We start from the raw sequence: 14,803 nt of genomic DNA on the forward strand, positions 1-14,803 counted from the left end.
TACTTTGCTTTCTACATTTATTATCCTAAAAAAGGCAAGTCATCAAAGCCAAAGGCACAAAGTCTAAACGAATTCTAGTTATATGAATAATTTTTAAAACTAATAGAATTTATTACTGTGTTCTTACTTGTATACCACCAGATACATAATCCTACCTAGTATCATCCTATTGAACATTAAAGCAGAAAGTTCAGAGAATTCAGGGCACCATCAAAATCAAAATGACATACTTATTTACCAGAATATTTGCGAGAATATTCTGAGATTGCCACTTAAAAAAAAGAGACCAAATTAAAATTTGAAGTCCTTATATTTCATAGTAAATTGAAAATCAAAAATACCCTTTTTATATCAGCTTTTTTCAACACTACTAATAATATAAAATCAAACGTTTAATTTTGATTAAATTAAAATTTAATTTTAATTTAATCAAATTTTAATTCTCTAAAAATAATTTTAAATTATTAAATTCACCTATTCACAGAGTGAATGAAACTGAGTAAACTGAATGGTCTTAGAAGGAAGAAAAAAGTTATGGATCACCATTTTTCACTTTTTTCTTATAAATATTCTTCAAAATTGTTATAGTCATTGTGATTCAATAACCTAAATAATTTTACACGGCTTACAATAAAATTATAGCTAGAAGATATAAAATATGTTATACAGATGGATCATAAAATATTGAGGAAAAGGGAAAATAGTAAGACAGCAAGAATAACTTGTACTTCAGGTAGACTGGTAAAGAAGACATCCTCTTTCCATGCTGATGTATAATAACAATCTTCAGATCTATTTGACATATTATTAAGAGAATAAAGTTTAAGAAAAACTCCAAAAATAAGCATTTTTTATACCTTTAAACTATATTTCCATCTCTTTTCCCAGTAGAAGTGATAAATTAACTATATCTCAAAAGAAAACAAAAACAATAATTAAAATTTCCTGGTTAGTAACATTTATTATGCCAAAAAGTGCTGGGCCATGCAAATTCTCATTTATCTATTTCCTGATAGATACAGATAAATGGAAAATTCTATTCATCATTTACGAAACATTGACCATTTTTATTGTAACCTATTTTATATACTTCCACAGTACACAGTTTCACCATTACAATAGCTATGCTACAATTCCAGAAAAATAATAAGAGGTATATTGAACTCCTAGCCTATTTGAATGTTACGATATTGTATTAATTCTAAAACATACATTTTTGGATCTAATATCTTTAAAATCCTGATTCCTTGTACAATCTTTTACATTTATGTTGGTGCTTTTACTTTTTCTCTTTTTAGAAAGTGTGGACTACAAACAACAACAACAATTTGTTTCCTACCATTGATGATGACTTAAATTTGTTGAAATATGGCAGATAGCTATTTAAGAAAACATTTTATAAAAGGGCTTTTCGTGTTACCTTGTTATTAAATAAATGCTATATTTTTTTAAAAAAACTTTTAACATGAACTGAGGACTCCTAAAGATAATGGACAGTGTCTATTCTAGAAATAATTCTTAACAGATTTTTCAGAATAATAATAATTATCTTCTATTAACATTTACTTCTTTCAGTGAAACCAATAAAGAAACAGACTTTGTCTATTAGTCCGTTCTCACATTGCTGTGAAGATGCCACACAAGATTGGGTAATTTATAAAGATAAGAGATTTAATTAACTCACAGTTCAGCATGGCTGGGGAGGCCTCGTGAAACTCACAACCATGGGAGAAGGAGAAGCAAACACATCCTTCTTCACAGGCCAGAAGAAAGGAGAATGAATGAGTGCCCGGAGAAGGGGGAAGCCCCTTATAAAACCATCAGATCTTGTGAGAACTAACTCACTATCATGAGAACAGGAAGGGGAAAACCAACCCCATGATTCAATTATCTCCACTTGGTCCCTCCTATGACACATGGGGATTATGGGAACTAATAATTCAAGATGAGATTTTGGTGGGAACACAGCCAAACCATATCTCTTTGAGACCTATTTCTAATTTCCATAGAAACTTACACTGTGGAAACTAAAGGTGAAAGTAAAAAATTTCATTTTTAAAGTGTCATTAATCTGACCAACAGAAAACCCAAGTCATAGCAGCTTAAAACATATTTAGAAGCAATGCATGCCATCCAGAACCCTGCTGACTCAAATATAAAATATAGTTAGGTCCCAAATCATAAACGACACATTCTGTATTCTACAATTTGATGATATAAGCCTGACATGCTTTCAATAATTATAAAAATACACTGTGTCTATTTTTTTTTTTACCAAAATCAAACTTCTCCTCAAAAAATAATAAATCACATTTATTTCCAGAACTGCATTTAATGTTCAATAGGTACTTGATAATTTAACTTTTATAATCATCTTACAACTGAGCATCCTCGTTATGTTCATTTGAAGATGAGGAAACTGAGGCTTAGAAAGTTGAATCACTTGCCTCAGTATAGAATTTGACTCAGGGAGCCCAGATTCTGAGCCTGTCTTGTGATTCTTCATGTTATTCTGCTTGTAAGTCCTTGCCTGCTTGATTGGATTTAGTGAAAGTGTGGTCCCTTTAGTGCTGCACTGTCCAATATGATTATCATTAGCCAAATATGGCTGTTTAAATTAAAATTAATTAAAATTAGATAAAAATAAAAATTCATATCTTCATTCACAGCAGTCTTGTTCAGAGGGCTCAATGGCCACATTTGGCTACTGGCTCCTCTGTTGTGTAGCACATATTGAATATTGCTATCATCCCAATAAAGTTCTATTGGGCAGTACAGCTTTTGAGAGGAAAACAGATTAAAATGGAGCCTCCTGACGCCATAGACATGCTTGACTATAAAAGTAATAATAATAATTGGCTTCACAGGGCAGATGGAGGGTAAATATTTGTCAGAAATATAATATTTACTGAGAGAAGACAGGCACGTAGAGATAATTTAGAATAGCTCATATCTCAGTACAATGACTTGAATGTACAAGTAGAACATAACAAAGCTAATAAATATTTGAATTGACGTTCCTTTCCAAAAGAATCCTAAACTTTTACCAGTAAAATTAAGTCTATTAATAAATGTTTGTACATTACAGCTAAGAGTTTAGCAAGCTTGATTTTTAAAAAGCCATAGTTGAATGACAGTGGCTATAGAATGAGTAATAGATTTTAAAAAATCAAATTCAGTATTTACAATATTGTTGCATTGCATGTTTGCTTGTATTTTATTGTCAACTTACCATTCATGATATATTCAAGTATTATACAATGATCAAAACAAATTCTTTCTAAAATACAACCTTAAGACCTATTGCTTAAGCTTGGATTGTTTACATTTTTCAGCCAATTTAATGGTTCACTGACAATAGTTCTGCCTGAAGAAATTGTCTTAAACAATTTTTGGGAGTGACATATGAAGAACGGGTAAATAGATCCAGATTCCAGCACAAGGTTCACCTGATTAGCCACAAGACCTTAGGCCTGGTTTCCTTAGATGTAAAATTATAATAAAGATATCTGCCAGGTCAGCATTACAGGGCTGTGTATGAAACAGATTTTTTTTTAAAGGAACTGAAAGCATTTTGCAAAGTGTAAACTTCCATAACATATGGGATATTACAATTATCATGCCTTTGGTAAACGTTGGAAGAGAACAATGTGTAGCCTCATTTCTGAACTCTGACTGAGGGTTTTAGGTTCTGCCAAGCTTGAGGCTGCCTCCTCTAACTAAACTTGATGATATATTTACATATTTTAAAAAAATTGCCATAGACGTCTGTCAAAATTAGCATGCACTCTTCATTCCCTCTAAAATATAGATTTGGTGGCCAGGCACGGTGGCTTACGCCTGTAATCCCAGCACTTTGGGAGGCCGAGGCAGGCAGATCACGAGGTCAGGAGATCGAGACCATCCTGGCTAACATGGTGAAATCTCATCTCTAATAGAAATACACAAAATTAACTGGACGTGGTGGGGGGCACCTATAGTCTCGGCTACTCAGGAGGTTGAGGTAGGAGAATGGTGTGAACTCGGGAGTTGGAGCCTGCAGTGAGCCGAGATCGCGCCACTGCACTTCCAGCCTGGGCGGCAGAGCGAGACTCTATCTCAAAAAAAAAAAAAAAAAAAATATATATATATATATATATAGATAGATAGATAGATAGATAGATAGATATAGATATAGATAGATATAGATATAGATATAGATATAGACATAGATTTGGTTTATTTTTAAAGATTATTCTTACTGTTTCCAGTCCTCTGCCATGAAATCAGAAAGTGCAACAATCCAGTGATTCTGGCCCCAGCATTGTTGTGCCTCCCTTGGTAACTGGGAATGGATGCAGAGAATTTTTCAATTCTCTGCAGTTCAGGATCTGAAAGCCAGATGAAGCTAATGTCCTGGGGTAAGGGTGGAGAGGTGGGTATTCTGATATATTTACTGTTTTCCTCAGAGCAAAACGTTGGACCCATGGTTGTATTAAAACTAATCAATTTCTAGTACTACATTTGGGACTCTGAGGAGCAAAGATTTTCCTCTTTTTCTAAACACCAAAGCAAACAAGCATGCTTCCTCAATAAATGAGCTTTAAGCAAGGGGGTTTGATTCCCTTATACATTTTTTTCCTTAGGATATATAAGCTTCCTCTCTTAGGGAAGGGAGAAGACAGATTTTACTGTATCTTAAGAAAAAGTAAGAATGATCACAAAGGTTTAAAGTTCCAAGTAGGGAAGTTTCCTGAGAGATTCCATAATGCTAGGCTTCCCCTAATATTTTCTGAAGGATGCTCTAGGGATTAAATAGAATGTTCTTCAAAGAGTGAGGCATCTTTAAGATTCCTGAAGGGGTCATAAATTAAGGGAGCTGAATTATATGCCCTGAGCAGCTCATCTTGCCAGTCATGACTGAAAACATGTGAACAGAGGAGAAAGGATGATTCCATCCCCTGAACGCACAACCCCACCACTTATTTTGGCTTATTTCTCCTCAGATTTCTCTCCTTATTATCTCTGATTCTTGGTACAGAAGGAGGAGAAATTCTCATTTCCCCTTCATTCAGTTCTATAAATCCACTCATCGGTTCTCTAAAGAATCAGTTGTCTGAGAATAAGTCCCAGCAAAATTTGCTGAAATGGCCATTATAAATTTCTGATCCCTTAATTATAACATTTCCTCTTTTCAAATATATGTTTCTGTCTACTGACATTAATACATTATTGGAGTTCTCCTTTTTCTAGTCAATACACAGTCTGACATGACAAGCAAACAATACTCTTTAAAACACTGATGAGAGTGTCATTTCCAGAAATTGTGGACCTGATCTAAAAATTGACTCTTTCCAAAGAATGTGCCACTCTTTTCACTGATTCTCTCTGACTCATGCAAGCTTCACTATAGATTAGTTTTGATCCAATCATCTTCCAAGTAATTTACCCTTAAGCTAAGAGTATTCTTAGATTTTTTTTGGCTGCAAATATCACAATATGCTGAATAGATCTTCTAATGTAAATGTTTGTAGTACTTTTGTTAAACATTCTGTTTAACAACAATCCCTGAACTAGCCTGGTTGAACCCAGTCAAACATTACCAAGACCTTTCACAGGGTAGTTGAAGAATGCTTAGCAACTCTCGTGTAAGAAAAAGAACTCTGAATATGTCTCTTGTGTAGGTCAAGACAAATGTCAGGGCCAATGAAGGATGAAACATGATGATGGAGATTTGAAATGAAGGGCTGGGGCAACAGGTGCTTGGCATGAAACGCTGAAAGACAGGAGAGAAGTGCTGTGAGGTAGCAAAGACAGCACTCTTCCTGAGAGTAGACAAAGGCCAGTCTCGTGCTTCCCATCACCAGAGAAACAGATCTTAAGCACAAAGTAGTTAGAAGACACACTGAAATTTAGAACACTTTTTTTTTTTTTGTCTGAACAGGTCACATCCAAAGCCCCAAGGAAACAACAGGAATCTATCCAAATACGCAGAAACAAATACAATAGTTTTCTCAATGTGGTAAAACAAAGGAAAACTATAAACAAAACAGATACAAGGAAAGAGCACTAAGATTTCCAAACACCCCCAATGTGAAAGATGCTTTAATTGACAAGTTTCCTGTTTTCTTTAATGCTCATTACAACACTGTGAGGCAGAATTTTCTTCACAGTTTTCAAGATAAAGAATCTGAGTCTCAGAGAGACACCCAGACTGTAGGTGGTAGGCCAGGTATTCGCAGAGATTTTTTCTGATTTCACAATTGCATATCACTCTATGACATATATTGAGTCAATGACAGGTGACTTGTCCTTTTTGATATTAGGTTATTTATTTGACCATTACTGAATAATGCCAAAGAGGCTTGAGAGACTTAAACGTGAAAAGGTACTACATTACTTTGATGTACTATTTTAATTAATAACTTATGCATATTTGAAGGCAGACATTCAAGTGTAATGTTCAGATATCACATCTTTCAAATTTTACATCATTTAGATGTTGTAGTTTCTGGACGAAGCATTTTATTTATGTATTTTGGGATAGCGTCCCTCTGTGCCACCCAGGCTGGAGTGCAGTGGCGTGATCATAGCTCACTGCAGCCTCAACCTTCCAGGCTCAAGGGATCCTCCCGCTTCAGCTTCCTGAGCAGCTGGGACCGGCATGCACCATCAAACCTTCTATTCTGTTTTTCATCTACCAGAATCCAGCAAACTTCATATATTATTTTCATTACTATTGAGGGCTTCTAGGAATAACTTTGGTATTTTTTGTTTTAAATTTTTGTTTGTCCATACCTCAAATAATAATCTAATCAAGATGATCCAGTACACAGTTAACAAAACAATTACAATGTCCATAAAATATCAAATAAAGACTAAAACATGTGAATATGTTGGTCTGAAAATATGTAGAGTATTCAGCTAATTTTTGGAAAACACCAATTGTGCTTTTGTATCATCCCAAATATCACCTCCTCTAATGATATTCCCATAATTTATAAAGTGAAAATTCAAATATCTAAGGTGAAATTTAGTGTGATAAATATATATATATGTGTATTAAATTTGTACCTAGGTTATCATTCCATATTAAGATTAAACCACATTTATCTATTTTATATGGATATACATAAAATAGATACGAACTTAAGCATTTATCTTTCCATTTAAGATATAAACAAAATAGATAAGAACTTAAGTGTTTGTCTTCCCATTTGGGATATAAATAGAACAGATATAAACTTAAGTATTTATGAAAGATTCCTTTATATCTACAATATAATATGTAGATTAAATTGTATCATATTACCAACCATGAGTAACAGATGAGGTGATTTTATAAATTATAGAAGGGAGAAAATAATAGTGGGTTTTATGGCCCATATAATTCCTTCTAGGGTTTGGCCAGACTAGTGACTAAACAAGTAGAAGCTTATAGAATTAATTAAGATTGTATATATACTATTAAATGTCGATTTGAATAGGAATGTTTGGTTAAGAGGTAATTTAAAAAAGTCAGCAGGACATCCTCATCAAGAGTGATTAATAAGAACCACGACCATGTGCAAGTGACCTTAACAGAAGTGTCCCCTGTCCAGCTATGGACTTCTTTGATGCAGTAGGGACATTCCCAATGGCCTCGAGATAGAGATGATTATATGCCTGAAGGGATGCACTGATGGAAGTATAACCTCTCCACTAGCAAGAAGAAAGTAAGGCAGTGTTAACAGGACACCTAGAGTATGCCAATATAAGTTCCTCACTCCTTTATAGGTTGTGTGGCCTATTTTTAGTCTAGGCACCTGCCTCTTTTCCCCTCTACGTATCATCTACGCTGTGCATAATGAGAAATGTGAGAAGCAGCAGTAAAACAAGTTTTTCTATTTGGCCAGAAAAATAGGTTTAAATCCATTTATTGTCTCAGGCACAACCAACACGAAAGTATGTAAGTAAGATCTGCAGTAATTTTTTAGGCCATGCAGCAACTTTTGGTGAACATTAAGCTAGTTTTAGTAAGAATCTTTAATGTGGGAATTAATCTGTATATGTCTAAGTGACATCCAACCATTAACTAGTGTATAATGACAGTCTTTATGCTAACTAAATATCTCTTTTGCACAAAGTTTGCAGAAAGCTACTGTGCTGTTCTGAACACATACTATTCTAATATCAAACAGTGAAAAAGATTTAAGTAGAAATGCAAACCACATATATATATATACACAAATGGTTACACTATATATACACTATATATATACTGTATATATAGTATATATATACTGTATACATAGTGTATATATATACTGTATATATAGTGTATATATATAGTGTATATATACACACACTGTATATACAGTACATATACTATATATACACTATATATACTATATATATACACACAAACTATATATATATGGTTACATTATATATAGTGTGTATATATATACACAAAAGAACCCTTAAAGTCATCATCTCAAGACTCTTGGTTACAACACTCTATACACTTCCCGTCCCCATAATTGTTACCGGTTATTTACCCTGTTGAAAGTACTTAAAAATAAAATTTTGCTGAAGAAGAAAATTCATCATGAATTATTATAGTCTTTTTAATGGTTTATCATTATATAAAGTTGATGTTTGGCAAAATGATTATAGAAAAACTTTATTCCCAGCATCTTCCTTATCTTTAAGTCATTTTATATCCAAGTTTCTATCCAGGATCCCAGTGTGTTATTTTCATTTTCACCCGAACATACAGTGTATTTCTTGTCATGAAAGCAAAACCTTATCTGTTCCTTTCCCATCCCTTCCTTTCTCTCTGCAAGATGACAGATGAATAAAAATTATTTGCAGCAAATAACTGTGAAGAATTTAACTGGATATTGTGCTATCATTTCTTGGTAACATACCATTAATTAGATTAGTGCTTCTCAAATTGTAGTAATCATCAGCATCACTAGAGGGATACTTAACACACAAGTTGCTGGGCCCCACCCCCAGAGTTTCTCATTCAGTAGGTTTCAGGTGAGGCCCAGGGATTTGCATTTCTAAGTTCCTGGATGATGCTCATGGTGATGGTCCTTTAAGAATGGAGTTAAAAATTTAATACAGTATGGTAGAGTAGGCAGTGATGTATCCGACTAATCAGCAGATTTGCTATCTCCCCTCATTTTATACCAGGTATAAAAAATTAAGGCCAGTCCAGTAGCTCTGCACTTAATAGAATATAAAAATGTTGTTTTAAAAACTCTTGCTTTGTATAACACAAAAACGATCAACATAAAACAAATATTTTTCCGAAGCACAAAAACAATCTTACCTGAACTTAATTATGGCACTTATTTGTTGCTTTAATCGGGTTACCTAGAACATTTAGCCTTTTAAGATTTTGTCATAGAGAAAATTTTATCCCATATTCTTCTTCATGTGAACGGTTAGGTGTCTTCTGTCATTTCTTGCATATTCTTGCACACAAACACAATCATGCGTCCGTGTAACTTCTGATTCTCACAACTGGAGTAACACTATCGACCAGAATACCTAAAGTTCAATGACCCTAGACTGTTTCCCTTACAGAATAATTTTGGCACATAACAACTACCTAATAAATAACATACCTGAAAAATGTTCATATTAGCCTAAATTTCTACCATTTTGTTGCACTTACTTCAATTCATACTCAAAAAAATTAGTAACTTTTGAACGAGTATGTATTTTTCTAAACAATCAATTCATTCTCTTAATCACTTATCAATTATCCATTTGTACTATGGCAAAAGAAAATATCACAGCTTCCAGGCAAAGTGAATAATAACATTCTTGAAATAATAATGTTATATTTTGGTATGCACAAGTTAAACAACTGTAACAATCTTAAGTAATACAAGTTATGCACTTACTCAGTACGAAGTATGTTTAAATGTGGCACAATTTTGATTGATTAAATAACTCTGTTTTAATAATTTAGTAGTACTGGTATTAAATGTGAAAATAAATAAGGGAACTATTTAAAGACTAATTCTCTATATGGAAAGATTCCTCAAACAGCACATCTTATGGAATAATAACAAGATTCAAATATTATACAAAAGTTTGAAAGAAATTTATTCATTTCTTTCTTTAATATAATCAGAGGGAAATCATGATGAAAACACAATGCTTCCTATGCAGGTTTTAACTGGATCATATTACAGTATTTTTAGATTCCTAATTTCAGTCATTCAATTGTTCTCTACACATTTCATTTCCAAAATTCTTTCTCCTATCATTATTTCTATATAAGTAGCAATTTAGTAAAAAACTCCATTCTTCAGTAATAAAACTATCTTTGAAAGAAATAAAAGTGAAAATGTTGATGAAGGAATCTATAAATTCTGAACAATTTGCATTCACCATTATTTCATCAACTCTATAGCAATCATGTTCAAAATAAATAACACAATCAGTATTCCTTTCTTCACCCAAAATATCCCAATTTTATTTCACATGTCTGGCTAACTATAAAGCTATGTCTAACTTAAAACTGGAAATTTAATATCCACTTCAAATATAAGAAACAAATTATTTCAATATTCTGATGATATTCATCTTGCTTTTTGTTATATTTTAAGGCCATATCTCTAAACTGCTTAATTTTTCAATGTCAATAATTATTACTACTTATTGTACTCAAAGTACATATAGTACATACAGGTTCGGATGCAAAATATATAGATTATATTAATTTATAGTAAATTCAAAGTGTAAACTCCTTTATCCTACAGTTAGGTACTAATTATTTACTAATTAGCTTTTTTTTTTTTTTTTGACATGGAGTTTCGCTCTTGTTGCCCAGGGTGGAGAGCAATGGCGTGATCTCAGTAATCAGCTCATTTCGATTACGGGTATACATGAATAAAATTCATGAGTAGAACCATTATACAAAAAAGCCTCCCACAGAACTTTTATGTACCCTGAGCTATGTGAACTGAAAAGTAACAGTGGGATGGCAAGAACCAGCTTACAAAATAAATTCCTATCGAGTGTTTTTCATAGAAGGATGATAATTTTAGGTTGCTTACATCATATATTTCCAATCTTAATGAGAAAAAACTACTCTGATGATCTGATGTTGTTGAAGTACTCTGAGAAAGAACTGCTGATGGCATTTAGTGAGCTACTGAATAAGAGAAATCAAAACTGTATAAATTAGATATATTTTCCAAAAATAAGGTGATTGTGCAGAAAACTAAAGATTCATGGAAATAGATATAACAGCTTGGGTATTACTAAGCTCTAATGATAGTTATTGCATTATTGCAAAGATTTGATGATATGGTCCACTGTTAGCCTGAAACCACCAAACACAGCATGTTTCATATCTCAGTTTTCAGTCACAGAGCATTTCCAGAGTTTACTCCTGTTCAGCTGAGATACAGTATTATGGTGTCCTTCACACTAAACTTACAAAATCTATAAATAAAAGCAAGGGCATCACAGGGCATCATTGCTCATAAACGAATAAATCACTGATATTTAAATGCCTTAGAGTGTTCCTCAATGTAACAAACATGACAGTAACCCTACATACACATTTTTGTGTGCATTGCCTTATATTGATAATGAAAGCATATTTGCCATTTTGGATATATTCCTTACCTGTCAAGTTCTTTAATCCAAGTTCTTGAAGTCCAAAGTTTCCGTCTTTTCTGTAGTTTAAAAATATTGCCAGGGCATATCGATCCTCATAAAGTTTTGTCCCACGAATAATGCGTAAATTCTCCAGAGGCAGGTAACGAAACTGATTAAGAGCCACTAACACGTAGCCTGTGACTTCTCGAACAGACTGAAAAGACACAAACAATTGCCTGTGTTATAAAACGAGTTTGTCACTATGTATATGTAGCAATTTAGATTAAAAGGAGTTATTAAACTCTAATTTTCAGTTTTTAGTTTAATACATTATTTTCCGTATCATATTCTAAATAATTGGCTTCATAATAAAAGATCACAAAGTGTTAGAATCACATTTGAAATATAAAGTTGCATTTCTTTTAAACAGTTATGAATGTGCTTATACTAAAATAATGGATTTTGTTTATGGGACCTTCTTCATACCTGAGATTTGAATATGGTTAATGGAATAAAGATCTTGCTTATCAACAGACTACAATAAGTTAAGGACACACAACCATCAGTTAAACTTTAAATAAAAAAGCATATTGGTGAGCCTAAGTAAAACAAAGCCATGTTAGTTTGTAAATTGTAGGATAGATTTAAAATGGCTCTATTGATATTTAGTGCTATATTTATCAAATAACAATTGCCCTGTACATCTCTAGGGAACACAAACATAAAAAACATGTATTAAAAACTAATTGTTGTGGCCGGGCGCAGTGGCTTATGCCTGTAATCCCAGCACTTTTGGAGGCCGAGGGGAGTGGATCATGAGGTCAAGAGATTGAGACAATCCTGGCCAACATGGTGAAACCCCAACTCTACTAAAAATACAAAAAATTAGCTGGGCGTGGTGGCAGGCACGTGTAATCCCAGCTACTTGGGAGGCTGAGGTAGGAGAATCACTTGAACCCAGGAGGCAGAGGTTGTGCTGCAAGATTGCACCACTGCGCTCTAGCCTGGCGACAGAGTGAAACTCTGTCTCAAAAAACAAACAAACAAACAAACAAACAAAACAAAAAACCTAATTGTTGTCTATAAATTCATTCTAACCACATTTTTAATTTTTACTGCCCACTGTTTAAATTTAGTTGTCTGTAATAAGTTAATTATTTGAGGGTTTGTGGTACATTTTAAAGCAAAACAGTGTCACGAAGAAAGTCTGAGTTTCATCTAAATATTAAGTTTTTCAATAAAATGATGATAAATAGTTGTCAGAATTTAAAAAAAAACTAAAAATGATACAAAAATACTCAAGTATTTGGTATTATTTCAATACCAATTTCATGTTATTCTAACTCACCCTTTTCATTTCAGATGCTCCAAGGCTGTTTTTGGTACCCCTCCCCCCCCCACCCTGTCTATTCTCACTCCCTCGGTGACCTTATTCAGTTTCAAAGTTGGTGATATCCAAACATGTATCTCTATACTTTCCCCAAACTCCAGATTTATACCCAACTGTCTACTCAACATCCTTACTTGGATGTCTAGTATGCTTTTCAGATACACCTATCAATGGCTGAACTCTTTTCTTCCCCCACCCCTCTGGCAGCCTTCCTCATCTCAGTTGAGGTTATTCCATCTTTTCTGGCTTTCAGGCCGAAATTTCAGTCATCTTTGACTCTCCTCTGACACCCCAAGTGTGACCCATACTATTTGTTCTATGTTCAGAATGATCAGAAATTCAACTACCTCTTATGTCATCCATGGCTCCCAACTGAGCCATCATCATTCCTCATCTAGATTATTGCAATAGGTCTCCTTGTGTCTATTCCTGAACCCTATGGTTTATTCTCAATTCAGGCTAGCCAAGATACTTTAAAGACATAAATCAGATTACAACACTTCAATGCTTAAAACTCTGAAACATCTCCTACATCACTCAGAGTAACAGACAAAATCCTTTTACTGATGTATCAAAATCTTTATGCTGTTCAGTGCAATAACCACTAGCCATATGTGGCCTGAACGATTGAAGTGTAGCTGGCATAAATTTAGATGTGCTGTAAGTACAAAATACACTCTGGATTTTGAAGATTATATGATGAAATGATAACATTTGAGATAAATTGAGTTAAAAAGAATGTATTATTAAAGTTAATATCAGTTGTTTCTTTTTACCTTCTTATTGTGGCAAAACATTTTAAATTACATTTTATTGCTCTTATTATAATTCTATTAGACAGAACTGCAGTGTATGATCTAGTCATCAGTTCTCTTTCACATGAAAAGTATAGTTCTACCTTAAATTGTGCATTATGCCCTTAAAAACCTGAGTTTCCCTTCATCTTGTTATCTTCTTGGCAAACTCCCTCACTACCTTCAAGTTTTTCCTCAAATATCACCTTCTCAGTTGAGGCCAACCCTGATAAACCTATTGAACACTGTAGCCCCTACACTTCTACCTGCTTCAATTCTCATATTTTCCCTAGTACTTCTTACCTTCTACTATACTATATAATTCATACATTTATCAGATTTAGTATTGGTAACCTGTCTCTCTTTTTCTCAGAATATAGCCCTATAAGTTCAAGCACTTTGGTTTGTTAACTTGTGTGTCTCATGTGACCAGGAGAATGGCAGTAAGAAACTAACAAATATCTGGCCCTTCTCTAGCCACACACTTCACCACTGTACAAAGTCTGTGGAGTGAAGAAAAAGGCCCATTTAGATTCTGCACTCTCCCCTTCCAGACCCTGTGATCCCAGAATTTCCGTTGCAAATAACCCCAAGTCTTTACCCAGAAACTGTAATGTCATCTTCCCCAGTTCCATCCCCAGAAAGCAGATTGTGCCACCAATGTGCATATATTTAGGAAGGAATGGGTGGTCCAGGTGTCAATGTCTGATGGGAAACTGTACAGATCCTGGACATGTAGGCTAGAGTGTTCAAAAACTTGCATGTAAGACTTCTCACAATACAGGACAGAAGTGGATGGAAGAGAGGCTGTAGACTGGAGCCACTTCTCTCCATGCCAACATATTCCTGAGGACTCCAAAAGTTCTAACATTGTACCTGGCCATCCAGGTTGTTATAAACATATATCTGTCAAAATGGGAAAATATAACATTTTATTTAGTAATCTCTAGTTGGTTTATAATAAACAATAAAATATGTGAGCCTCTATTCAGACTCTTTCCCCCCAGTCTCACAATTCTTAGGAATA

At 33.8% G+C, this 14,803-nt stretch overlaps 1 protein-coding gene across 2 annotated transcripts in view; it reads right to left on the reverse strand.

Moving 5' to 3' along the window:
• ERBB4 (erb-b2 receptor tyrosine kinase 4) overlaps positions 1-14,803 on the reverse strand; it is a 1,163,189-nt gene that overhangs the window by 554,214 nt on the left and 594,172 nt on the right. For both annotated transcript variants that reach the window (XM_003254031.3, XM_003254029.3), the window contains exon 3: positions 11,620-11,806. In XM_003254031.3, coding sequence (XP_003254079.1) covers positions 11,620-11,806 — 187 coding nt within the window. The remainder of the gene's footprint in view (positions 1-11,619; positions 11,807-14,803) is intronic.

This window comes from Nomascus leucogenys, chromosome 22a (assembly GCF_006542625.1).
Source record: "Nomascus leucogenys isolate Asia chromosome 22a, Asia_NLE_v1, whole genome shotgun sequence".
Taxonomy (NCBI): Eukaryota; Metazoa; Chordata; class Mammalia; order Primates; family Hylobatidae; genus Nomascus; species Nomascus leucogenys.